Source organism: Amblyomma mixtum, chromosome 2 (genome assembly GCF_055824585.1).
Source record: "Amblyomma mixtum isolate Tamu chromosome 2, ASM5582458v1, whole genome shotgun sequence".
NCBI lineage: Eukaryota > Metazoa > Arthropoda > Arachnida > Ixodida > Ixodidae > Amblyomma > Amblyomma mixtum.
The window spans coordinates 169,230,746-169,257,037 of record NC_143013.1 but is presented as its reverse complement, the minus strand read 5'-3'; the positions used below and the strand labels follow the sequence as shown (position 1 = coordinate 169,257,037).

The window sequence follows — 26,292 nt, the reverse complement described above, 5'->3', positions numbered from 1 at the left end:
CTGCGCGTGTTTACCGAGTGTGCATCAGCGCGTGCTCAGCTTCCTCGTATGACGCTACTTGCAACCGCCGGTTTACCACAGTTACTACGCATGTGCAAGGAGGGCTATACAACACGCTTGCCTACACCGTTATCGTGGTGCTCCCAGTGCATTTTGCGCGAACTGCGACAGCCGTGACCTCAAACAAAGCACAACTGCAGCTTTGCGCTTGTATATCCAGGCTTAACCAGAGCTAAGCCACTGCCAATTTTTTTTTTTTGGACACCTATCTACGGCCCTTGAGATGTTGGGATGGGGACCACCATCATGCTTTGTCAGGGTTTTGTAAAATGCATGCAGGGCTCATTACCCCATAACTGCCTTCTCCTTGCTGTCATCCAGCATTGCCATGGTGTGGGAGTACAGTTAATACTGATGCAGCACCACTTAAACTTCCTTGGTGTAGTTAAAAACCCTTGCACAATTTTACTCCAGTGTACTGTGCATCACATTGGGGGTTAATACAATGAATGAGATGAAACTGACGTTGGTTGTGAGAAAAGGAAAGACGCATTTGTCGGGGGAAGTCTCACTGTTGGTGGATCTTAGTGGAAGACACTGTCGCAGAATGATGAGAGAAAGAGGCGCCGTAGTGAATGGCTCTGGAGTAATTTCGACCACTTATGATTCATCAGATCTGACAGTGAGGAGAAAGTGAAGTTAGCCTGTATCAATAGATCGCGGCATTCTAACAAAAAAAAAAAATTCTTCCTTTCACTGAAATCGGAATGTTTATAAGCTAGAGAAGTGCATAAAACGAAGCAAGGCATTCGCATCACCTGCTCATTTTGCATGGAAAATGCGCGTGTCAGCGCAGTTTTTAAGCCACAGTTTCTAGACTATTCATTTGAAAACTGGGATCATGGAGTCTGTTTTGGTGCACGCGTCACGCGTTTCTATCTTGTGGTGGGAATTTTTCAAGTGCAATGTTTTCAGTGATAAATATCATTTTAGAAAAAAAAGAAAGAAGCCAGAAAGACCCATAGATTCAAATTTTACAGTAAACAAGAGCTGGAAGGAGTCTGCCTCAGTAGCGGCGTTTACATGAACCCGACAGCGGCGGGTCGAGTCAGGGGATCAAGTTGAGCCAGGCCAGCCGAACTCGACGACTGCGTGTTTACATGAACTCGATTTGAGCGAGTCAAGGCCACTTCAACTCCAGCAACACCAAGTGCCAAACAGCGCAAGCGGGAGAGGGCAGTGGCAGCCTCCAAAATGGTGGCATGGCAGCGCTGTCTCGGAGGCACGACGGTGCAGTCGAAAAACGGGTTTGCTTTTATCCTCTCCCCTCCCGCTAACCCGAATCTTCGACTCAAAAGGCAGGTCAAGCGAGTTAACCTACCCCCTGGAGGTGAGTTAACTCGCTCTGCCGCTTATTTTACTCAAACCGACAGCGTTTACGTGAACCGGACAACTGGTTTTTTTTACCCGACAAGCAAACTCGACTCGACTCTATTGAGTTCGTGTAAACAGACCTAATGTCCCTGTACTGTGCTCTGACATCGTGTCTTTTGTGCTTTGCCTCCTTTGAAAGACTGCCGCCGCAGGCGGAGGAGGATGAAAGAGGGGAAGGGGGCCGAGGTGTGTGTTTCACGCAAGGGTTGCGTGCAGAGCCTGGAGGAGCGGGTCCGGGAGCTGCAGGCGGAGATGGGCCGTGATCGGCAGGAGCAGGAGGCAGCCATGGTGGCCCTGGGCGAGAGCCACAGCCAGGCACAGCAGAGGCTCCAGCAGCAGGCCCTGTCTGCCCTGCTGCGCATACTGGGTAAGGGTGCCCACCTCTGTGGATAGGAGCCGCAGTGAGAGCTGGCAGACCTGGTAGTGATTCCGCTTTTGTCGCCGCTTTTTACGATTTTCTTTTCCATCACTTTTATGACTGACGGTGATTCTGTCGCCTGTCTCTTTTTTTTCTTTCTGGTGGTCTAAGCCACATCGACAGCTAAAGAATGTTGATGGCACAAAATTGCCTGGTGAACGCAAAAAAGAAGTCAATAAAATTTTTCATTTTTTGTCATTTAAATATTTTGACTCAAGAGTCGTTGTCTGCTTTGGTTTATGGGGGTTTAACGTCCCAAAGCGACTGAGGCTATGAGAGACGCCGTAGTGGAGGGCTCCGGAAATTTCGACCACCTGGGGTTCTTTAACGTCCACTGACATCGCACAGTAGTACATGGGCCTCTAGAATTTCGCCTCCATCGAAATTCAACCGCTGCGGCCGGGATCGAACCAGCGTCTTTACGGGTCAGCAGCCGAGCGCCGTAACCGCTGAGCCACCGCAGCGGACACATGTGGTTGTCTATGTATTAATGTGTGCCTAACATGTCACACATAACGTTTCATTTTTGGGCATGCATGGTAGAATTATTTTCTTATGAGCCCTTGCCAGCAGGAGCCTTCTTCTGTTCTTCTTTGCATTATTGTTTTGTTTTTAACTTGTGCTGCCGTGCAGTGGAACCCTGGGAGAGTAATTTTTTTCATTTTCAGCATGGCTCTGTGCCACTTAATCACTGCTGCACAAGCCAGCAATTAGTCTGATCTCTTGGTGCATGCAGAGTGGCTGTGGTGGTGAGAACTGCATGCTACAGAAGTGTGCAGTTCATGGAGTTATAGCCATTTCCTGATGCCCTTGTGCAGCTGTGGGACAGTAAGTGTGCACGTAAAAAAATTAGCTGAGGTTTAGCTCTGGTTAAACCGGGCAAGTTTCGTAAGCAAGCAGCAACTGTTCTGCCCGAGACGAACGCGTGTATTTATTCCCCGTTTCCCTCCCGCTTCCTCCTCTCTCCACATTCCGACACATGCGTCGAGAGCGCACGACTAGGCGCGTGGTAGCGGCGGCGGCGCAGCGATGGTCCTGCCGCCTGGTGGAGCGCGGCTGAAACGGTTGCTATGGCAACGGCTCTCCATTTGTTTGACATCGGCCACCACCAGGAGCTACGCGACGGCTCGAAACCTAGCGCAGTATTGCTTATGCAATAAAGATTTAAATCTTTTGGATGAAGCATTTTAGGTCAGAAAAGTGAAATAGCAGATGCATCTGTCAGGTGCTTCAGATTTATATTCTAGAAATTTGAAATTCGCACTTCATTCAGGGTGTGGAAAGGAAAGCGAGAAGCAGCTGGACTCCTGGTGTTCCGGCTCGGAAGAAATTAATCTGAAAGTTTCACTAGAGGTGCCGTACCTCTCCTCTGCTGTTTTGAGCACCTTTGCAAGCCGTGCGGGAAAGAGAGTGTCTCACACAGGGTGGTTGCTCTCGTTTCCAGCGGGCGTGGTGCAAGAAGGGGAGGCCATTGTGGGCGCCTCGCTGGAAGACATGGACCGGCCGGGCCGCCAGGGCTACATGGGCACACCCGGTGAGTGAGGGCCACTGGGAGATCTGACACAATATACAGTCAGGCCCACTTATAACAATACTGGTTATAACAATATATCGGATATAACAATGGTCGGTCGTGGCACCATCAGCTTTACCATGTGTTCCATGGTAAAATAAACTGCTTATAGTAATGCTGTCAAGGCACATTATTGCTTATAACAATTAAATCCGGTAATTGAGTGTCAGCCATAATAGAAAAAAAAAAAACAAGGAAATGCTACAACCACACCAGCAAAACCATGCTTAGAACACAAAAGCGCGCATGTGTGGGGCCGACCGGCGGATCGAGCCGGCGCAATGACGCCAGAAAGCAACAGAACCCGTGACCACGCACTCGGAAACGCTGCCATCGGGTGCGCCAAGGATGCTTGCGTGTCGCAATGACACAGGCAGGAGAAACAACGGATGCATTCCCCTGAGCAAAAGGCCCACGCAGAGAAGAAAGTAGGGAGCATGGTAGGGAGCCTAGGTGAAGTAGTCCATTATTAACATTTCTGAGGGGTGCGCCGCTCGCAGAAAAAAATACGCAGACGCGTTTTTCTTTGCTTTTACATTCTGAGCTACGGCTGGCACCACCAGCGCGTATGCTGTCCCATCTTCCCCTGTTCTTCGCTAACTTCCCCACGGTCCCCGCTTCACAAATTTCCCGTGCCCCAGGGGCAGGAGTCATCGCATCAGGCAAGCTGCTGCATTGGCTACGCGCACCATGCGTACTTCCAATCAGTCGGTGCGGTGCGCGCGCGTGCAGCCAGCGCGGTTTTTCTCTTGTCAGCTGTCACTGCACCCTTGGTTCTTCATGCTTCTTGAATTTCCCATAAGGATCACTTCCAGAAAGCCGGCTTGATTCCTGTGACGTGGAGGTGCGCGAAGCTCCCGGTGGTCAGTGATGGCGGTGCTTTGGTCATCGGTGAACGGTGAACATTTTTCTGGTCCCCTGAATTTCGAATCAACGAGCTTTTACAGGCTTTAGAACAATAGAACCCCTCTGGGTATTTAATGTCAATAAATGCTCTGAAGTTTCTCATCTTTTCTTCTTTTTTTTCGGCACAACCCTGTTATAACAATTACTGGTTATAACAATGGTATTTCTATGGCACTTGAATATTGTTATAAGTGGGTTTGACTGTAGAGGATATTCAAAATTCCGCAAGTGCGCTTTCCCGCATAACAATGTTGCCCCCAACAAGATGGCGGACCATGCGTTTCCAGCTGAAACAAAGCAAGAAAGACTGGTTTTTTGTTTGATTCTTCCAAAATACGCTTCTTACATTCTATCCACACCTTTAGCGCCTGTCCTGTAGCCCATGTAGTTCCTTTATAGCGAAGTCGGCCATCTTGTTAGGGGCAACATTGTTGTGCGGGAAAGTGCACTTGAGGAATTTTGAATATCCCCTATTAAGGCAGTGAAGGGAAGTTGTGTGAGTGGAGATAGAAGCAGGGGCCACCCATGCACAGGGGTAGCCTGCAGGAAAGGTGGCAGCCAGGGACGAATGCATTTCTTTAAAGGTCTTGCCACCTGATGAGGACGATTTGACTTGAATGGCACAGGGCAGCCTAACTAAAGGCTGCCTTGGGTAATGTGTTTGGTCTGTTGAGGTCACAGTTTTCCCAAGCATTTCTCCCAGAGATGACAAACATTGCCAGGCCATTATAACGGGTCACACTAGAGCTTGTACCCATTAGAAAACCGGAAAATACCGGGACAGCTTTATGGGAGGGGAGTACTGGCTCATATATAATGTCTGTTCCTAGCTAATCCTTTAAGCCCCGTAGTTCAAAGAAGGTCTCTGCACGATCACGTAAGAAGTGCAGTCTTTCTCTGTCTGTATCATACCTTTGTATGAACAGGTACCAACCCTTTTAAACATCATCCCACTGAAACCATGCATGAATCGTTGATAACTTTCCTTCAACGATTCCTCAATGGAATGAGTTTCAAGGATCCCTGCGGAAACTGCCTGCTAATGAGTTTGTCGATCAATTGCATACTTATGGGATAATTGAATATTTGTACGTTTTACTTTGTTAGTATTGTCTTTTATATCTTACTACAGTCGCCGACCGATTTTTCGACTCGGCGAGACCCGAAAAATGGTCCAAATAATCGGACACTCCGAAAAATCTGTGAACTTAAAAAAATAAACTTTTCTGCGAACAACCAGCTTTCAAAATCGTGTAAAATTGCCACTCCCCATGTTCCGCCTGCAAGCAATAATATTAGACTCTGAGTCATAGCCGTGCTTTCCTCATGCCCACACCCTACCGCATCACGATTCCAGATAGTGCGACGCGGCCGCATTCATGCCGCGAATGAATGCACTCGCTGCGCGAAGCAAGAACAGTAAGCTTGCATGGGGCAATGACGTTCGCGAAGACTGAGAGGTAACCCACAGGAAGACGTGTGTGGAAGCGAGCGCCTCCGAATGCATCCCCCCCCCCCGTCTACCATGTTTGCTGCCCCGCACCGCGGGGGGTGTCGTCCAAGCCGCAGCGGATGCTGCAGCTGTCCCGCTGTACCGTTTTCAATGCGATCGCACGCCCTTTGTAGGCCATCTCGATGGCAATGGAGAGCATCTCATTATTTCAAATGGCAACGACGGAGAACAAATAGCCAAGCCTATCCAAGCCAGTCCGATTGCGCCCGCCGAGCCGATTCCATTTAAATCCAAGATGGCGCCTTTCATGGTGGCGGCAAATGAGTTGATAGCGACAGCGATGCCCGCTCGCGTCTATATTAGGTCGAAATAACAAACTTTCGGTTGAAAAATGATCACCACAATATTGTTGGCGTCTATTCTAGTCAGAATATTCGAACTTTTAGACTCCGCAAAGTCGGAGATATCGGTTGTGAAAATGTACATCCCCTGTCAAAAGTACACAGCCCAAAGGGTTTGCTTGTGAGGCCTGCAGTCAGCCTTGTTATTCATCCGCAGCGACCGTAACCTCTCGAAAGAGGAATGGCTGTGCGTCCTGAATTTTCCCAAGCTTTGGGCTGTTAGACGAGCTAGGGGGCCCCGCAAAACAGCTTAGAAGTGAACCCCTTGGGCTGTATACTTTTGACGGGGGCTGTACATGTTCCTATGAGGTGCGCAACGGTTCCTCAGCAAGTCTGAAGTATCGTGCTAGTCCAAATTATTGGAGTCCGAAATATTGGTTGGCTACTGTAACTGTGCATGTTCTTGCAGCCCTGCTTGTTTTCTTTATTGCCATGCCCACGCCGCAATATGTCGCAGTTGTGATGAGAGTATTTGTAATCGATAATAAAATAATAAGTACCGCAGCTAAGGGAGGGTGTCTAAAAAGGATAACCATAGTTTTTCGGTGGCAACAAAGTTTCAGGGCAGTTTTGGCGTCTACAGTGGCTGGTCAGTTATCCTTACAAGCATTTCAAAAACTGCATTGTGCTGCACCATTATCAAAATCTCATCCTTCTGCAGGAGGGGTGGGTAGTTGGCGGCATGGGGGGGATCAAACCCCCATGCCTCTCGCATTGCATGCATGGCATTAGGCCACCACTGGAGCACTACTTGTAGTTCTGCTGTCAGTGTCCCAAGAGCACCCGCTCAGTGGGGAAGTGAGGAAGGGGAACGGACTTTGTGCACCCCATTGCATTGATCTGCTTTGAGGTTATTGTTTTATTATTTTTATTATTATTTACATGATACTGCAGACCTTTTTCGTCCAAGCAGGAAGGGCAAAAGCAAATTGCACAAGAAATGGTTACAGAACATCTTACGTACATACATATGTTTAAAGGTCATGCATGCAGATATAAAAGCACTCCGATATACATCTTCGTCACATATAAAATAGCCACAAATTCACGTTTCAGAAGGGCATTTTCAGAGGTTAAAAGACATTTGTAATGGCCTCTTTGAAGTTAGGACACGTGAAAACCTCTTCCGGTAGTGAGTTTCAATCACTGATTGTTTTCGGAAAAAATGGAAACTTATGGGAGTTTGTGTTTGCGAAGTGAGGAGTTAAGCTGTAGTTGTGTGTGTGTCGTGTTTTTCGAGCTGATGATGGAGTAACATAAGGACTTGCCGAGATGCCAAACTTTCCCTGAATTAAGCAGTACAAAAATTCTCTTCTTGCTATCTTTCTTCGGATGCTGAGAGGTTTTATCTGGTTTGTTTGCATAAGGAGAGATGGAGATTCGGAGGTTTTATATTTTTTATAAATGAAGCGCACAGCACGCCTTTGAACTTTTTCTACGTGCACAATGTCCTTTTTCGTGTGAGGGTCCCATATGCCCTGTGAATGACTCCATATGTGCTCCGTGAATGACTCCATTGCTGTGCCCCGGTTTTTGTGCCATTCCAGAGACCCTCCTGCAGCAGACCCTGGTGGTGTCGCAGGCACTGGACAAGCTCAGGGCTGGCTTCGAAAAGTTTGAAGGGAACCGTGAAGGTGCGTGCTTTTTGTCTTTGCCTGTAAATGAACTGCTGACGGGTGCGAATGTAGCGTGTCCATGTTGTTGCTTTGGCAGCACGACCATTCTGCTCTGTTCCATGGGGAATAGGATAAGACTTGTGCCAGAGTTGTGTTGAAGGTGCAGAGAGGCAGGGGCATTCACCCAAGTTTAACTGTAACCACCGGTAACCAGGGGTGTTTTGTTTGAAGAAGTGGATATTCGAGAATTTCCCAATGTCTGGAACCAACTGAATGCTGCCAATTCTCATGAATTTGACCGTGGCGAAACCACTGTATGTGGGCAAATTATCTGAAGATTGTGTTTGATGTGTCAGGAGAGTAGTACAGTGGCGTTCTTTTCGCTTTCTGCTCCATCGTTTATCGCATGAACCGGTTTCTTCAGACGCTGCTAGGCTTGGACCTCACGCAAAATTCCTAGATGGCATACCGTCATGACCAGGCAAAGAAGACCAGGCGACTTGATAATCTAACGCCTAAGACAGCCGTCATACCTTACATTCACAAACTGTCCCATCGGGTCAAAAAAGTGTGCGAGACGCGTTGGCATTCGAGTGGTCTTTTCTGCACCCAACAAACTTGGTGCCTTGTGCCAGCACGTCAACAATGACAAACCATCGCACGCCCCGTGTGGCATCAACCGTCAAGGACGCTACACTGACTGTCAGTGCGGCGTGGTCTATGAAGTGCCGCTCTCGTGTGGTAAAACGTACGTCGGGCAAACAGGCCGCTCTCTTAACACCAGACTAAGCAAGCAGGCCAGATTACAGTCTACAGGAACTCGCAGCAATCTAGCCATACACTGCAAAAACTGCCAGTCAAAAAAACTGCTCACCTTTCTTGGATCGCACGAGCGGTCCAAGAAATATATATTATCAAGAAATATAGATCGAAAAAAGCAAGGGAAGTCTTCGAGGCACTAATCATTCATCAGAGAGGACAGAACTGCATCAGCAAGCCATCCATTAAGCTACTTGACAAAGAAATTCGCTATCTAACTTTGTGACTTGTGCATGCACCTGCAATGACTGCACTTTATGTGTCTTAGTGTCTGTACTGTTTATCTTTGTTTTTGTGTTCTTACTTTCCGGGTACAGTAGAACCCCGCTGTTACGTTCCTCACTGCTGTGTTTTCCCGGCTGTTACGTCGTTTTCTTCGGGTCCCGGCATAGCTTCCATAGGATCCAATGTATTGGGAACCCCGCTGTTACGTCGTAGCCGAGGAAACGATCCCGCTTGATATGTCGCAACCGGCTCCCCGAACCCGCCCGGGCAATGCGCGCCAGCCGGCATTTTGATTTTTGACGAGTCTTGGCCAGGCTTGGCTACGGAACTGGCTGCAAGAAGCCACACGCGAGTTGGAGAGGCCGCCACTCGATGGCTATCTGCCTTGCTAACGCCGAATGCCGCGAGATCTTTATCGTGGGAGGTGGTGACGAGAAGGCGCGCGGCTACGGTCGCTTATCTGTTTTTCTCAGCCAGCGTCCGCTTCAGCGGACGCAGTTGTTGCGACGCGCGTCTTTTCTTTTCTTTCACTCTTTCTTTTCATCTTTTAACTCTCCTCTATCTGCGCGTGGCAGTGGTGGTGGCTCGGCTGGAGTCAGTCGGCAGGCCCGTGCAATTTCCTTTTCATCTTTCTCTCAGTCGCAACAACATCTTTATCGTGCTTTGATGGCGTGATAGCGTTGCTAAGCGGAAGGCGCTTCCCCTTGAGGAAAAGCTGGACGCACTAAACGCAGTCGACAGGCAGCCAGGGCGGTTTACGCGGAGCAGCGCGGCGAGCAGCCTACGAACATTTCAGTGCTTGACGCTGTGCACAACGTCGCTTCAGCGTGGACTGCAGTGAGCGCATCAACTGCACAGCACTGCTGCGTGCGGTGTGGCCGCACCGCAAAGTGACGCTGACAGCAATGCGGCCTTTGCTATTGAGTAACGCGTTGTTCTTTCCAGCGAGCGAAAGAAACTGCAATCCACCATTCTCGATTTTTTAAAGTCCTAGGGTCAATTTGCGGAAATAAATTGTTTCAAGTCAAAGCTGCACTGTTTTCATTAATATTCGGTGCTTTCCTCACTGTTGCGTTTTCCCGGCTGTTACGTTTTTTTTTCCCGGTCCGGTGAAAAACGTATGGACGGGGTTCTACTGTATATATTTCGCTTCCGGCGGAATAAAAATCGAGTTGCTAGTAGCGCCTTCTGCTGTGTCGTTCTTCCTTCGTCCCGTGTCTAGCGCTGTTTTACTTGCATGTGGCATACCACCTGCTGCAAAATCTCCACACGAAAGTGCGTGGTTTTTTGTTTGATCCTTCAATAAGGTTTTTCACAGTTAACGTCCACACCCATAGCGCCAGTCTTGTTGCCTTTAGCAAGAGTTCAGTCATCTCGTTTTGGTCAACTGTCGTGTGGAATAGCACACTGTGGAATTTCACCTCGGGCACCTGTAGGGGGGGGGCCAGGTCAAGTTGTCACCTGCAGGGCTAGTGGTTGTGTAAAAACTGAGCCTCTTGCATGGCACATTGTAACGCTACAAAAATTCACCAGCGCTGCGACTAGGAACAAGAACAGATAATTTTTATATTTTTATGGCATCATTTCATGAACATCGCGAGAGTTGGGCTGATGGAAACAGGTTGTGGATTCGCGCATGAGTTCATGCTGATGGCTGTGCAGAAACGCTGAGTGAAGTTGCGTGACAGTATGCATTAGTGTGAAGAACACTTGTGACAATCAAGATTTAGTGAATCGTGACAATGCCTTAAAACAGGCGCCTCAAGTTAATTCGGTTCACCTCATGATGTTTCGTTTGGAATTGAAATGTTGGTGTGTAGCTGTTTTCACCACACAACTTTCAGAATTTGTTTGCCTGTGGAGCCAGTCGCAGAGGTGTGTGATGAGGGCTCCCCACATGTCTGCGAACTTCGTATACAGTGAGCAGGGCAGCTGTTATTCTGTTGGACAATGCCCTGAGTGTCCCTGATGCAGGGGTGACTTCCACACCCTTCTCATGGCAGACTGAGCCACAAATCACTGCATTGTGCACTTTTGTCGTGGCACGTTTAGCTGTGGCAACTTTGATTTGCGCACACTTTTGTGGCACTGAGTGTTGCGAGAACTTTGAATATGTGCACACTTGTCGTGACACACTGAGCCGTGACCACTTTGCATATGCGCACACTTGAGGTGGTAAACTGTGAACCACAACTTTGAATTTGACACTCTTGTCGCGGTCCATCGAGCCACGACATTCTTGAACTTGCGCATCGTTGTCATGGCACGTTGAACCACAACTTTGAACTTGCGCACGCTTGTTGAGGCACATTGACCCACGACAACTTTGAACTTGCGCACGCTTGTCGTGGCACATTGAACCATGACATCTTTGAACTTGCACGCGCTTTTCGTAGCACATTGATCCACAACTTCGGACTTGTGCACACTTGTGGCATAGAGTCATGACAACAGAGTACTTGCACATGCATGTCATTGCGCTTTGGGTGTGGTGTGCTGCTGCTGGTGGGGTGTGGGGCCACATGAGGAACACTGTGTGTTAACTTTCTCCCTGTGTCACGGCTGCTGCAGATGCCGAGGAGCTGATCAGCACAGTGTGCCCCTTGGCCCACACAGTGTCCCAGGTGATGGGAGCCGGCAAGGGTGTGTCCCAAGTGTCGCCCAACATCGAGCTGGGAGATGGTGAGCTCTGCTTGTTTGTTTGCTACTCCAACACATTCTAAGATTTGCTTGCAAAAAGCGCTGTAAACTTTTTTAACTTGTGCACGAAATGTATGTGCAGCATATTATGTTATTTTTTTTGCTCTGTGAGTGATCACCTTCTGTCTTGTTCATTGTTTTCTGGGACCTGTCCAGCTGTTGGAAATAGCTTTTCGTCTGAGGCTCCGGCAGAATCTTCGTGAAAAATAAATGGAATTGAATTAGGCTGTGGTATTGGCAAAAATTAGGGATGGGCATTGCTGACATAGTGTAGTAGTTTGGTTGCAGTTGTGATGACTTCCTCACTGGAAGAGATGTGGAACGTCCAGGGACCCTCTCTACTCCACACGAGTAATTTCGGCACCATTGAGAAAGAGAGGGGAGGGGGGATTTAGAGGCTCTTTTTGGTTCGTTCCCTTTTGCCCTTTTCCTTGTTTTGTTTCTTGAGTGCCAGGAACTTCATGTACATTGTGTGTACCCCTCATCTTGCAACTACTAACTACTACTCACATCCTGACTGCCGGTTGCTGGCAAACTTGAACATGGCAGCAGATGTGCCTGTCTCGCCTATTTCCAGTGCACGTGGTTGCGAAAGGCTTGTGTTTGTGGCAGTCAGGACATGTGGCATGGATGGCCATGTTTTGTGGTGGAGACACTAGGCACAGATACACGACATTCAACTGGGCTTTCAAATGCGCACACAGTAGGGGCTGCAATGCCAGTGCCCTGTTGGCAGGAGACATGTCTCTCCCACCACGATCACTCATCTGGCAGGGGGTAAACTCAAAAGGTCCGACCAACGCAGTTGCCACAGAGTGAGGGACTCCTTCGCCCTCTTCCCCATTTGCGAACTCTCCTCACGTGGCTCATATCCCCCCCCCCCCCCCCCCCCCCCCCCCCCTCCGTGATCTTGCAGAGCTTGCTGCAGCCTGTCGCCACCTGGGAGCAGAGTCCCTGGCGCTCCTCAGGTCCCTGCGGCCAGAAGGTGCGTGTCATCCTCCTCCTGCTGTGCGCACTTGGTGCACTTGGGAATAGTGGGACAGCTCGGTTGGTGGTTGTGTTTTGTTCCAATGGTTGTGGAGCAACATCGTAGACGAGGTGAGGCACTCGATCTGCATTTCTTACTGTTCTATTCGGTGTCATTGTTTTCAGTGACAGCTGAACCTGTTTTGCCACTCGGCATTAAGGGGGGGCACTGGTCTTATACCCCTGTCAAGCGGGCAAGTTAAGTGCACTTACGGAGAGTGTACTTCGCTGTAAGTACACTTTGCCGCATCTAAACGACGCAAGTGGAGTGTCACTCGCGGGAAAGTGCACTCCGCTGGGAGTGCGTTCACGGACCACACTTTGCTGGCCAAGTGCGTAGCCTCGACGCCAGCGGTTCCAATGGTACAAAATTTATAATGCATAAAAAGTACTTACAACTTTATTTTACGTGTTATGACACTGTTTTCAGAAAAAAGTTCGTTGGCTATAGCTACAAGCAAAGCAACAAAACAAGTAAACGTGATCAGATGCAACATCGCTGCCCGCCGCCATCTTGTTTGTTGTCGAAATTCTGAATAGTCTTGGCTGGTCTTGGCTTTTCTGCTATTTTCATTTTTTTTCATTGTTAAAAACTTTTGAGCCTCGTTTTATTTGCGCTGTCAGTTAAGCAATCAAATATTATGAGTCTTTTTTTCTTTTCCATCGGCCTGTTCAGAAATTCCGCTCATTTTCTGTGTCGCAATTATTTTTTAACTATGAGTGCACTTTGCTTTCCCGTTTAGCACCGCGTAGCCCAAAGTGTCACTCGGGATGCCAAAGCGCACTCCCCGTAAGTGCACTTAACTTGCCCGCTTGACAGGGGCAGTGATGGAACTGCTGCGCCAATTGCGCCAAACTGCGCCAAATGGGAAATCCTGCTACATGCTGCTACAAAATCGGTTTTTTGCCTACTTTTGCGCCACGCCTGCGCCGAAATATCTCTGAATAACTCCAATAACTCTGCCGAGAACGAAACCGAAACTCATTTCCGTGAAACCAAAACTGATGTCTGCCGGCAACACTTCCGGCAACGCATCTGCCGGCAGCCACATCGCCATCGCTGCTTTGCAACCGAACACAACCGAAGGTGAACAAAGGGACCACTGTCAGCGCACTGCCTGTGTGAATGGACACTTCAGGTCTTCGATGTCTTTGTCAAAGCTGAAAGGCAACAAAACTTATGACTAACTTATATCGGGCAGAAAATCCAGCTGCCATTCCTGTGACACAAGGATTAATCAGAGCGGTGAAAGGGTCGCGGAAGCGTCAGCTGCAACGGTTGGAGGCGGATGCAGGAGAAGAGACCCGTGCAAAACAAGCGAAACAAGACTGTGATGTACAGGACAAAGACACCCAGAAGAGAGGTCAGAATGAAGAGAAGGTACAAGGAGAGATCAGACTGGCCAGGAATATGATCAGCAATGCTGAGCTGCTTTTCACAAAAGGTGTCAAGTCTAAACATTTTGCAGTCGTTGAGAGTGGACAAGCCCTTCTGAAGAATGGACAGGAAAAGCTCGCAGCGGCACTGTCTAAGCTGGAGTGATCAAGAAAAGGGAAGAAATAGTACCTGAAAGTTTGTTTTATGAACGGTATCATTTTTTATAGTTCTGTTGAGCATCTCGTTATGTCGCTCTTCTGAATAAAAACGGCAGTGTTTTTAGGAGAACCTCCTGTTTTGTTTATTTTCGGCTATATTTAAGGAACCAAGCACTTTAAGCTGCATTTGGGATTGAAGCTTGCTCTTGCATGGCTGTGGTTGCTAAAAACGTCTGAGCAAATGCCTGTTCCAGAAATACAACAAAGCTTCTTTATTTAAAACAACGTTTTTTGGCATGAAATTTTGGTACGAAGCTTTTTTTTTGTGCTACAAAAGCTCGAATTCTGCTACAAAATGCCATTTTTCCTGCTACAAAACTTAAAATTGCTGCTACAAACTGCGATTTCTTCTGCTACAAAAGCTGCTACAAGAAGCCAGTTGCCAGTTCCACCACTGCAGGGGTATTAGAACTATTTTCCTTATTTTTAGTCCAATCCTAATCAAACTGTACCACCTTGCCCAGTTTTTTACAATTATTTCAGTAATGAAATTAACTTTCTCATAAATTAGTCGGTTCCCAAGATAATTATTTTAAATTAGTCATTCATTAGTACCTCGCTGCAAAATGAACTGCTCAATAAAAAATCATTTTTAATCCATGGCTACATAGTAATGATCAGTAAAGAGTGCAATAATCAAAACCTTTTTTTCATTTTACCCTCATTAGTAATTTTACAGCACTTCGAGTATCAGTGTTTAAGGTGTGAATGAAAGGCACCGATGAACTTTGCGAAGTTATAAATTTTTGAAGCGCGATTGAACAAATCTGCTTCAATTATTGCGCACACTGTGCCTTCAGCTTCCCTTAGCAAACAGTATGACAACTCTATCTGTCCTAGATGTTGAGATATCGACATACTACTAAGGCAGCCAGATGTCCAAAATTTTCATGCAATTAAATTGTCTGCTCCTGCATAAATTCAGCCCACGCAATGATCTGAATTTAATATTACGGTCAAAATGTTGATTTCTTGAAGGAAATAATTGGTACTGTTGGATAATAATAGCTGTACATTCCACAAATGTCATTTTTTGAAAATTGATTTTTTTGGTCATCTTTTGGTTATTTTTTGGTGTCAAAGACCAGCATCCCGCCTGAAAGCAGTCAGCTCAAGACATTATTGCGCAGTCCAGTTCAGTGCTGATCGAGGATTTTTCTTTGCATGTTGCGTAGCATTTGCAATGAGGTTGTCTGTGAGAGGTGCACCCTTGACAATGTGGCGTGCAACGTGCAGTGCAGCCAATTTGGGTTGCATAAATATATATTTTAGCTCGAATAGACACCTCATCGCAATCTGTGCTGAATGGCAGTTCTCGGGGGCTGCATGCCCAGGCAACCCTTCGAACCCAGAGAACTCGTTGCGCCCTCCCTCCTTGAATGAGGTACCATATTTACACTGTTGTCAATGCAGTGAAGGGAAGAGATGGATGTTGTCAGCTCTGGGCAGTGCGAAGACACGAGGCAGCAACAGCAAGAAGCGTGGGCAGTTTTGCCGCGCTCCATTTTCTGGTGCGTTTCTTAACTATTGCCTCTCAACTGACACAAGGCAATGCTGTGTTCACAGAAACGTTTAGTTTTCATAAGGAATCACACTCTTGTTATAGCCCTGCCGCGGTGGCTCAGTGGTTACGGCGCTCGGCGGCTGACCCGAAAGACGCGGGTTCGATCCCGGCTGCGGCGGCTGAATTTCGATGAAGGCGAAATTCTAGAGGCTCGTGTGCTGTGCGATGTCAGTGCACGCTAAAGAACCCCAGGTGGTCGAAATTTCCGGAGCCCTTCACTACGGCGTCCCTCATAGCCTTAGTCGCTTTGGGACGTTAAACCCCAATAAAAAAAAAAAATACTCTTGTTATATTGTTACGCGGCGGCCAGCCGAAGAATGAGACGTGGTGAACCATGGCTATGAGACGATTTAATGGCCGCTGGCCTAGCGCGGGCGCTCCGTCCCGCGCCACTGCCAGCTTCGTCTTCGTCACAATATGTAAAGGATTCACTCGTGTAGCCACGTTGCATTCGTGTAAATGTGGAACCCCCTGAGAGTCGGACAAAATTGAAAATGTAATGACATAAAATGTTACAACTGAAAATAAATATTTATCGCATAAAGAAAAGAGAACAGTGGAAGGTAATTCTGATTATTTCTTTTGTAAACCAACCTGTTGTATTTTGTAAGTCTAGCCCGGTTATAGTGAAGCCACTTACAGCGAAATAGCCGTTACAACAAAGGGGTTCTGATTTCCCGTTCCCATTTTTACATTTTCAATGTAATTTTGGTCTGTGTTTTAATGCAGTGAATAAAAGCGCGTCGGTGGATATAGTGAAGAGATTTCGTGCCAACCCCAAAATAATCTATCAGTCGGAATGTTCTTGCGCCTTTAAATCAAATTTTTGGGCGAAAAGAACAGCAGAACTCGGCTGATGGCAACCTTCGCAGCGGCATTTGCTTTCCTGCGAAACGAAAGGTGGCTTCACTGCATCGCGTGGCTTGACATACAATGGGTGCTTCGTTCCGCATGGAAGAAAAAGGTAAACAAATAAAACAGAGGCAGGTCGTCGGTGACAGCATCATGAAAAGCGACCGACTGGGTCGATGGCGGTTCTTGAATTTCTCTGCAGTGGGTTCTCAGCGCTCGAAGCAGGGATTGGAAAGCTGTGCATGTTGCAAGCACTGCTTTGCATCACTTCTGTGGTCTTTGTATGCACTTTGAGTTACTCGCCTTCCTGCCTTGTTCTACTTCTTTCTCATTCCGGGACCGCTGACTTCTCTGGCTGAGGCAACGGGCGTACTAAGTTGTCACCTTTGTCAGGACCGACTCGATTTCTCTGGCTAGGTCGAGTCTCGCTGGCCCTGGCACCTCGACGGGGAAGAGAAAGGTGTTGTGGTCTTTGAAGACGAAGCACGCCATTCTGGACGAAGTGCACGGAAATGTTAAGAAGAGTGATATCGCATGGAAGTATGGAATCGCGCTCTCCACGCTTTCAACAATAATCAAGAACGGTAGAAAGATCGACGCCGTTCTTGACAACGCCGACGTTGGCAGCGGGACCGAAAGAGGATCTGGTGTGCCACTTACGGCGAGGTAGAAGCCGCACTTTACAAGTGGTACCTGGATATACAATGGAATAACATTCCGCTAAGTGGACCGATCATGCTGGCGAAGGCCAAGGACTTGAGATTCGCTCTCGGTCGTGAAGGCCTCTAGCCAGGAAATGGGTGGCTCCTCCGGTTCAAGGAGAGACATGACATTGTGTGTAAAAACATTGTCGGGGAGGCTGCGTCCATTGACGAGGGTTCGCTCGAGCAGTGGATGGAGAAGCACTGTGATTGGATTCTTGCGTATTCTGACAAGGATATCTACAACACAAATGAAACCGCTCTTTTTTTCCGCCTGGTACCAACGAAGACTCTCGCGGCAAAGACGGACATATGCTTGGGCGGGAAGGACAGCAAAAACCGGATCACTGTGCTGATCTGCGCAAACGTTGATGGTTGGTCAAGAGAGTTAGTCATTGGAAAATCCAAGAACCAGTGCGGCTTCGCCAAGGTGCTGTCTATACTAGTGATGTATGTAAGCAATAAAAAGCATGGATGACATGAGATATTTTTGGCAAGCTCGCCGACTTCAACAAAGAGGTGGTCCGAAGGAAGCGCAAGGTGCTGATGCTGCTTGGCAACTGCAGTGTGCATCACGCCAGCGCACAGTGATGCACCGTCGAGGTTTTGTTCCTTCCCCCAAATACTACCACCAAGGTGCAGCCCATGGATCAGGGGGTTATTGCCAACTTCAGGGTCCACTACTGGCTCCGAGTTGTTGGGACTGGGAGTCCGAGCCCAGAAACGGTCGAGGCGACGGTGAGTCAAATGACTTTTATGTACAGTATGTACAAGGGCTTTTACATGATACAAGGGCCAAGAGCACCACAGGCTAGCACAAAGAAGAAGAGCAGCTCCGGTGGCGAGCGTAGCTCCGGCGTGATGGCTCTTCTGCTGCCCGTCTGCTGCGCGGCTTCAGCGCGGCTCCACTTTTAAAGCCGCCGGTGTCGGTTGCGGCAGCCAGCAGTTCAAATCCTCCAATCAGGTCACGGCACTGGCCACCGTTCAAATTAGACCAATGGTCGAGAGGCGATGGCCGGCGAGCGTCGGAGGAGTTCGCACCGACGGAGAGGAGGGGAGGAGGAAGGGTCCGCATCGGCGCCAGCGAGGCGGCTGATTCACACTACAAGCCGCGACATGTCCGAGAGAGTCAGGGCCTGCTTTGAGCGACGGCTTCCAGAGAGGCCAGCCAGCGAAATGTGGGCGCCAGCACAACAGAGTTTATGGAGCGCCTCCTGGCCAAAATGAAAGTCCCTTTGGTGAAGGCGATTTTGTTCGCAAGCGGCTCCTGGAGGGGCGTGAAGCATTTGGCCATCGCCCACTGCTTCGAGAAAGCTAGCTAGCAGCACAGGTGGAGCGCCTGCCAGAGCAGAAGCTGCTGCAGTTGACACAGCTTCAACAGCTGATGGTGCTGCCTCCTTGGAGCAGCTCTGGGAGTCCGATAGCAAATTGGACCTTGTGCCTTCGGGTCTGAGCCACATGGTCTTCGTTTTCACTGACGACGACCTTGTTGTTATCCGAGGACTTGACGACTGACGAAGTTGCCGGGAGCTTGAACAGTGCGTCTGACAGTGATTGCAATGACGCTGGTTCTGCCCCTAAGCCAGTGACCTCCGCAGCGGCCATCACAGCAGCAGACACTCTGTGCATATTCCTTGGTAGTTAACTTTGATTCGCAGTTGGACGGCAAAGAGGCCTCGCGATCCTGAAGTCCGCATTCGCAAAATGTGTTCATGGAACACTGGACCAGTTCTTCCAGCGGCAATAAATTGGTTTGCCAATACTTCTATTTTTTCTTTCATAGTCCTGATATAATGAAATAGTGGATATAGCGAAGCGATTTCAGATTCCTGCCGACTTAGCTATAACCGGGCTAGACTGTAGTTAGTTAATAGGGGATATTCAAAATTCCGCAAGTGCGCTTTCCCGCATAACAATGATGTCCCAAACAAGATGGCTGACCATGCGTTTCCAGCTGAAACAAAGCAAGAAAGACTGGTTTTTTGTTTGATTCTTCCAAAATACGTTTCTTACATTCTATTCACACCTTTAGCGCCTGTCCTGTAGCCCACGTAGTTCTTTTATAGCGAAGTCGGCCATCTTGTTTGGGGCAACACAGACGTGGGAAAGCGCACTTGCAGAATTTTGAATATCCCCTATTGCCAGACAGCATCCTCAGAGCCGTCCCACCACCAAAAACTGATATAGTAAAGACTTTTGCTGGTCTGAGTGACTTTACTATAGACGGGTTCTACCGTATTAGCAGCTGTGCTTATTGTTCACGTTAAGGGGCAAGGATTGCGTTTTCTTTGCTGCATTTGTTAAGTCACTTCTAGGGGCTTTTATTGTGACGAGGTTTACCTTCTCTCACAGCTCCTAGCTGAGCGTGGTGGCTTCCTCCGCTCCTCATCCCTCTCAGAGTAACACCGCCGTGTCGTCGTCCCTGCAGGCGAAGAAGGGGCCCGGGGTGCGGAGGTGCGGGGCAGGGCGGAGGCAGTGCATGCCTCCCTGGAGGCCGTGGCTCGGGCCAGTGGCTCGCTGTCCACCACGCTGGGCGAGGGGGACGCACAAAAGCTGGGTGACCTGCTAGAAGACGAGCTGGCGCAGATGGACCGTGCCATTGATGAAGCTGCCCAACGGATCCAGGTGAGGGGAGGGGGGGGGGGGGGGGGGGGGGATTCCTGCAGAATGTGTCCTAAAGGAGACGGGGGATTACATTTAGGCGGCCCATCAAGGGGGGAGCCTAGTGTTGAAAAAAAGTTTTATTAATGAAGTCACGGTTAAGAAATCTTCAGGGAACATGTATTTTTGTGTGCCGATTCTAAATATGTCATTTAATTTCATGTAGAACAGTTCCTCGAGCACTTGTGTAATTTTTGTGCATGTATTTTGTGAAAAGCTTTGAAAAAAATTTCTTGCGGGAAACTTGCTGAAATAATGCCATTGGGTTCCCTTGACACCAAGGAATGCAATAAGAGAAAAATTGTCTTCCTGCCTATCATAGAGCATGAGTTATAGGGTTTTGAAGTTGTCACTTCAGAAATGAAAAGAAAAGTGTGTGTTCCTGTTTTTCTGAAGTGGCAGTTTCAGTACCTATAACTCAAGTTCTATGATAGCCAGGATGATAATTTTACCCTTATTGCATTCCTTGGTGTCAAGAGAACCCAATGGCATACATTTTAGCGACTTTCCTGCAGAAAATTTTCTTCAAAACTCTTCGCAAAATGCTTGCATAAAAGTTGCATAAGTGCTTAAGGAATTGTTTTAGATGAAATTAAATGACATCTAGAATCAGCGCATAAAAATGCATGTGCCCTGAAATTTTCATAACTATGACGAGATTAATAAAAATTTTCTTTCAAGACCAGGCTCCCCCCTTAAATGTGTTGGCCACTCTGATGAACAATAAATGTAAACATACAGAAAAGTCTGACTGGATAAAGCACATGGTTCAAGTTTTCAGCAATGGAGGACTTGCCTGCTGCACGTAACCAGTACGATGAGATACAAAGAAATGGGAAGGGACAGGATAGAAACCCGCAGATGCCACATAGACGGGCGTGACATGATGCAAACAAGGATGTTGTATCCTTGGCTGAAAGTGTGGATTTGCATGCGAAAGATAAACTCTGACCTGACAAGGCTATCGCTGTGTTCTGTGTAGGACATGCTGAACAAGTCGCGAGAGGGTGACTCGGGCATCAAGCTGGAGGTGAACAGCAAAATCCTCGACGCCTGCACTGGACTCATGCAGGTATGGGAAAAGAGGAAAAATTGCGAGTTATTTATGTTTCTGCAGTGGGGTGCAGCCTAAAAAAGGAGTTTTTCTCTGCTGTCCAATCACAACAGTAAATGAAATCTGCTTTTCAGTGTTTGACTATATCATGCATGCCACAGGCATCAGAATTTTCTTCTGGCTGTTAGCTTCTGTTAAAGGGAAGCTGAAACGGTTTTTTGAGAATTCGAGGTTATTCAAGAATTCTAATCTGTCCAGCGTCTACATAAACCATGCAAAGTATTTTTGCACTAGCATTTAAAATGGTGACATAATCGTTGATTAAAACCGCGACGATGTTTAGGCTTCTCCTCACTACGTTGGAGGAGTGCAAGGAAACTCGGCAGTGACATCGATTGTTGCCAAAATTTCAGTGTCCGCTGCTTACGCCTGCATGCTGCTGTGCGTCGTCAGATGGTGCCAAACAATGCATCGTGAACTTCACCTTCGACAGCGTCGGCTTTCTTCCATGGAATAACCGTTTCTTCGCTGGAAACGTAGTGCCGCCATATGTGACGTCATTATTGGGGCCTCTGCCCGTCGCTGTGCACTTCAGAGAAGCCTGAACGCCGACGGCGACTTTCTTCGGTGATTATGCCACCATTTCAAATGCTAGAGCAAAACAATTTCGCTGGCTATACCAGCACATTTCGCACATTCGGCAACCTTAAACTCATCGAATTCTAAAACCGCTTCAGTTGCCCTTTAAGTAGCGAGAAAAAGTTCAAAAACGGACTACCATTGTGTCGTATAGGGGTTCTGTGTGGCGAGCATGAGTGTTGCCAGAGCTTCACTGCAGGTTTGAGCTGTATCCAACTGTACTGTCTACTGCTTCATGCTGAACTTGGGGCACAAGATTGAACATACTCGAGCACTTTCGGATATAAACAACTAACATTTTGCAGCTTTGTTTATGCTGCATAACACTTCGCTAAGCTGTACAGCTAATGAGCTTTATCCTTTCCACGCTAGCACATGGTCGCCTGGGGTTTTTTTTTTTTTTTTGCATTTTGCGCATTATTCTTATGATGCCGAAGAAACTCTCCTATGGCGCAGATCAAAAGGAAAAGTAACGAATGAGATATTTTTTTGGCATGCGGTACAATTTGGCACTGCATTTTTCGCGGGAAACGGAACAGCCAGGGAGTGCATTTTCTCAAGTTACTCAATTTAACAAAATACTCCAAAAATATTCTGAGTAGCTACACGCAGTGGTCAGCACTGTGTTTGAAGCTGCTTCACTTCTCTTGCTGTGGCATATTTTTAATCCTTGGCCAGTGTTAGCTGGGGGGACCTGGTACAGGGCACCCTTGTACAAAGCTGCCCTTGCACCCTTAAAATTCATCACCATCATCTTTTGTTTTGAGACAGTAGTGAAAGAAATCACTGCGTACACTTCCGTGAGGGTCACACGTTTTTTTTTTTTTTTTTCCTTGATTCTTGATGCCGCGATATAGCCCTGTATGCTGTGGGGACCGTTTTCTGATGCTGAAGCTGTGCGAAGGCTTCTGGGGCAGCAGTTTGCACTGGTGCGTTTTTCCACTAATCTGCTGCCTGGTTTGCAGGCCATCCGAGAGCTGGTCAAGACCTCCAAGCACCTCCAGGAAGAGATTGTCGCCAAAGAGAAGGTGGGCGCTGCTTCGGTGACGGTCCCACTGTGTGCCATCAGCAGTTGCTGCAAAAGCTCGGCAGTTCAAATTCAAACGGACGGGGGAAGTGTTCGAATTATCCGAAGTCCATAGTCATGGAATGACTGTGAAAAAACTAACAAGAACCGTACCACGGCAAATTTGCCTGGCGGAAGGCAAGCCAGTGGTCATCTTCTTCTTCAGGGAGAACAGAGCAGTAATGACTTACCGTATTTACTCGCATAATGATCACACTTTTTTTTCCAAAAATTGACGCAAATTTAGGGGTGCGATCATTACGCGGGGTAAATTTTTTACAAAAAATTTTTGAGCACCGAAAACGCAAACAAGTCGCAAGCAGACAGCCCTTATCACACGGGCGCGCTAGCCGCGGTTACGCCGCTATACGCGGTTATCGCGAACCGATCTCGGCTTACATCGTTAACCGAGAAGGCAGAGTGCGAAAACCGCAAGAGCTGGCCCACTTCAAGAACGTACTTTGTTCGCACGTTCAAAGGGCAACGCGTCAAAATAGGCAGTGTGTATAGTGCTGCGCGCCGACGCTTTTATGCGGCCTTCGATCTCGTCCGATAGCGCGGCAACAGCGTACAACAGCAACGTCCCGCGGCGCTCAAGCTACGCAATTTACCGAATGTACGGTCCCTGCGGCATCGTTGATGAACTTAGGTGACACGTTCGCAACGCTCGGAGCACTGGATTGCGCACTGGATTGCGCGCGCTTACGCCGTCCGCCCGCGAGCGTGGCGGACGGCGGCGCTCTGTACTTGCTAGTCGTCGCTAGGCCTAACTTGTTTAGTATCGAAGCCACAGTGGACGGCGCTTTTGAATTGACCAGCGCTATAATGAATGTTGTACTTATGGCGCTGCCTTACTGACAACCTCATTGTTTCATATTAAAAGAAATATATACGATCGATTTCAGCGACGCCTTCGCAGCGGAGTTGGCCAAGCAGATCGGGTCACTCGCGCTGCACCTGCGGCAGCTACTACGCTGCTGCGAACGTAAAACTAGCTTGTATCGCAGTTATTACTCCTACCAGCAACTCGGTACAGGCCCGCGATCCTCAAGGAGGATTCATTTTTGACGTTCCCTTATCCCAGGGCTTATTATTTACAACAATAAAGTTTAGCCGGATCACCGCGTCACTTCATTCGTTGCACCGCAACCCAGTACGGTGGCGAGACTTGCGACAACGGCGAACCGTGATTCGAGATAACCGCAGTTAGACTGCCCGTGTGACCACAGGTCAACTAACAGGCGGCTGCCGCTGCAATGCTGACAGAGCAAGATGGTAATCTGCACGTGCCTTCTGTCAGGCAGATAGCAAATACGATCATCGTCGGCTGGATTCGACATCGTCGGCAAATTGCTGCGGCAAGTTCAGGGTGCGATCATTACGCGGGGAATAAAAAAAACTGAATTTTGCCAACAAAATTCGGGGGTGCGATCATTACGCGAGTGCGATCATTATGCGAGTAAATACGGTATTTTTCAAATTTCCATGAGCGTCACTCTGCGCCCTGCACAAACAGTGAATGGCACAGTGACAAGCATGCAGACTCTGAGCAGTGGACAAACCACGTGTCACCAGTCAGCCTCCCAAGCAATGCACAGCTTTGCTCAGTTGGCTGGCTGACATCCTGCGGCAGACATCCTGCGGAAACATTTACAAAATTCGCCGAAAGCCTTTGTTGGCCAGCTCGCTATAACTCTGTTTTGAGAATGCAAAATCTTTCTCTGCAAGAAGCCGGAATTTTTTGCAGTTTCTTGCATGGCGGCTCTAATGCTCAGGAAAGGTGTGCTTGGATTTGAACCACAGGGATTTGGATTATTAGAGTAGAATCTTGATGATGGGAACGCAGTTGATACGGATTTCAGGATGGTCCGAATTCGTCAAATTCTCTGGTCAGAGTGCAGTGTGTACAAAGTGCAGAATTTCGATTGTCCCAAACACCCCCTCACACCACCGCAGATAATGCGAACGTGCAAAGCTGCTGCTGCTCTCTTGAGCACTGAGTGTGTGCCATACATCTCCAATGCCCCAGTCGGTTCTTGTGCAGTGTGCACCGTGAGTAATGAGCTGTGGCCGTGCGGCCATAAATAAATCCCATCAGCCATAAGCATACCTGCCTGAATGTATTTGCCATGCTTCTTTTGCGCGCGACTTTTGTTTGTTTTGAATCGTACCAAATTTTGAATGACATCAATCTTTTTCGCGACCCTGTGAGATTCGTATAAATGATATTCCGCTGCATAGAGGCAGGCTGTCAAAATGAAATATCTTCTTTTTATTTCAATTGAGTGAAAGCAAATCTATTCTGGTTCAGCTGCAAAGGTAGAGAGGAACTATTGATGTTCATTTGAACTGGTTCACTTTACTTTGTTCAAATTAAACACGGTAATTGCTCTGAAATCACCTCTGCTCTTCGTTATGGTTCAGACTGTTCAAGAACAAACAGCTGCATTTCATGGAATGAGGGATGTGTGTATCGTCTCTTTCTTGTGCAGTCTCTAAGGGCTGTTTTCTGCCAGGTTTGTTCACTGACATGCAGTAAAACCTCGTTAATTTGGTTTTGGTTAATTCAAAATCGCAGCTAATTCTTAGGTTCTGTGGTCCTACTCTTTATAATGTAAATTTTACTGGATAATTGGAGCCGGCATCTTGCACTGGTTTGGTTAATTTGAGTGTCTGGTGTGTTACGGGGGAACAGCCAAGTTTGATAATGTGTCGCTTATTATAATCTGCGTACGAGCCTGCAGTGTGGGACATCTAATGGAACTTTTCACTGCTTCACACACAGCTGCACAACAGCAGCAACACTCTGACATAGCGCACGGCACAGTGGCATCACACCGGCCAAAGTGACCCTCTGTAATTCACCACCACCTGACATCACAGCAACATGTTTCAGCGGCTTCTGGTGTGCTCATACCGCACTGGCATGGCCATAGCGAGTAGTGTCTACTTTGTACAGTAATCCCTCGTTATAACGAAGTCAGCGGGACGGCGAAAAAATTCGGTATAAGCGATAATTCGATATAAGTGACCGCTCGAAAAAGCTAAAACAGTCGAGATTTAATTGCGCCACAACTGCGAGGAAGCTGGTGGATGATGCCACGCGGCATCCCCCAGCTGCGGTGGTTGCTAGGCAACGGCTCAAGGTCGGTCTCCGTGCCTCCTCGGAGCACTGCCACACCGCAATCGCAAGTTCATGGGCAATGTAGCTTTTGCTACAAAATTTGCTCATAGCACATTTGTTACTTCTACCAGCAACTCAATATTGGTCAGCGATCCTCACAGATGATACAGTTTTCAAATTTCTTATACCATAGTTTATTATCTATAGCAAGAACAAGCTTTAGCTCATTTTTGGGATCCAGACGGGATCCAGGCTGATCGAGAGGCCGGCATGCTCGGCTTCACGTACGCACAAGAAAATACAAAGCAGCCACGCTACCAGAAAGTCTGCCTCCTAGATTCGAGCAACGACAGCATGCCTGTGTAAGATTGGAGCCTTCGGCAACGACGCCGCCTGCAGGAACGCCGGGTGACAAACTGCGCGCTTCTCCCTGACTGCCCTGGTCGCCGCTAAGCCTAGCCGGT

The 26,292-nt window shown here is 48.0% G+C and overlaps 1 protein-coding gene across 3 annotated transcripts in view; it reads left to right on the top strand.

Annotated features, from left to right (window-relative positions):
• The window catches only part of LOC149361529 (huntingtin-interacting protein 1-like), a 121,026-nt gene that overhangs the window by 63,547 nt on the left and 31,187 nt on the right, over positions 1 to 26,292 (top strand). For all 3 annotated transcript variants that reach the window (XR_016288965.1, XM_089572700.1, XM_089572701.1), the window contains 8 exons: positions 1,651 to 1,801; positions 3,297 to 3,386; positions 7,733 to 7,819; positions 11,417 to 11,527; positions 12,462 to 12,530; positions 19,713 to 19,909; positions 20,928 to 21,017; positions 22,604 to 22,666. Coding sequence is in view for 2 of the 3 variants with exons in the window: in XM_089572700.1 (XP_089428826.1) it covers positions 1,651 to 1,801; positions 3,297 to 3,386; positions 7,733 to 7,819; positions 11,417 to 11,527; positions 12,462 to 12,530; positions 19,713 to 19,909; positions 20,928 to 21,017; positions 22,604 to 22,666 (858 nt within the window). In the remaining variant the exon portion in view is untranslated. The remainder of the gene's footprint in view (positions 1 to 1,650; positions 1,802 to 3,296; positions 3,387 to 7,732; positions 7,820 to 11,416; positions 11,528 to 12,461; positions 12,531 to 19,712; positions 19,910 to 20,927; positions 21,018 to 22,603; positions 22,667 to 26,292) is intronic.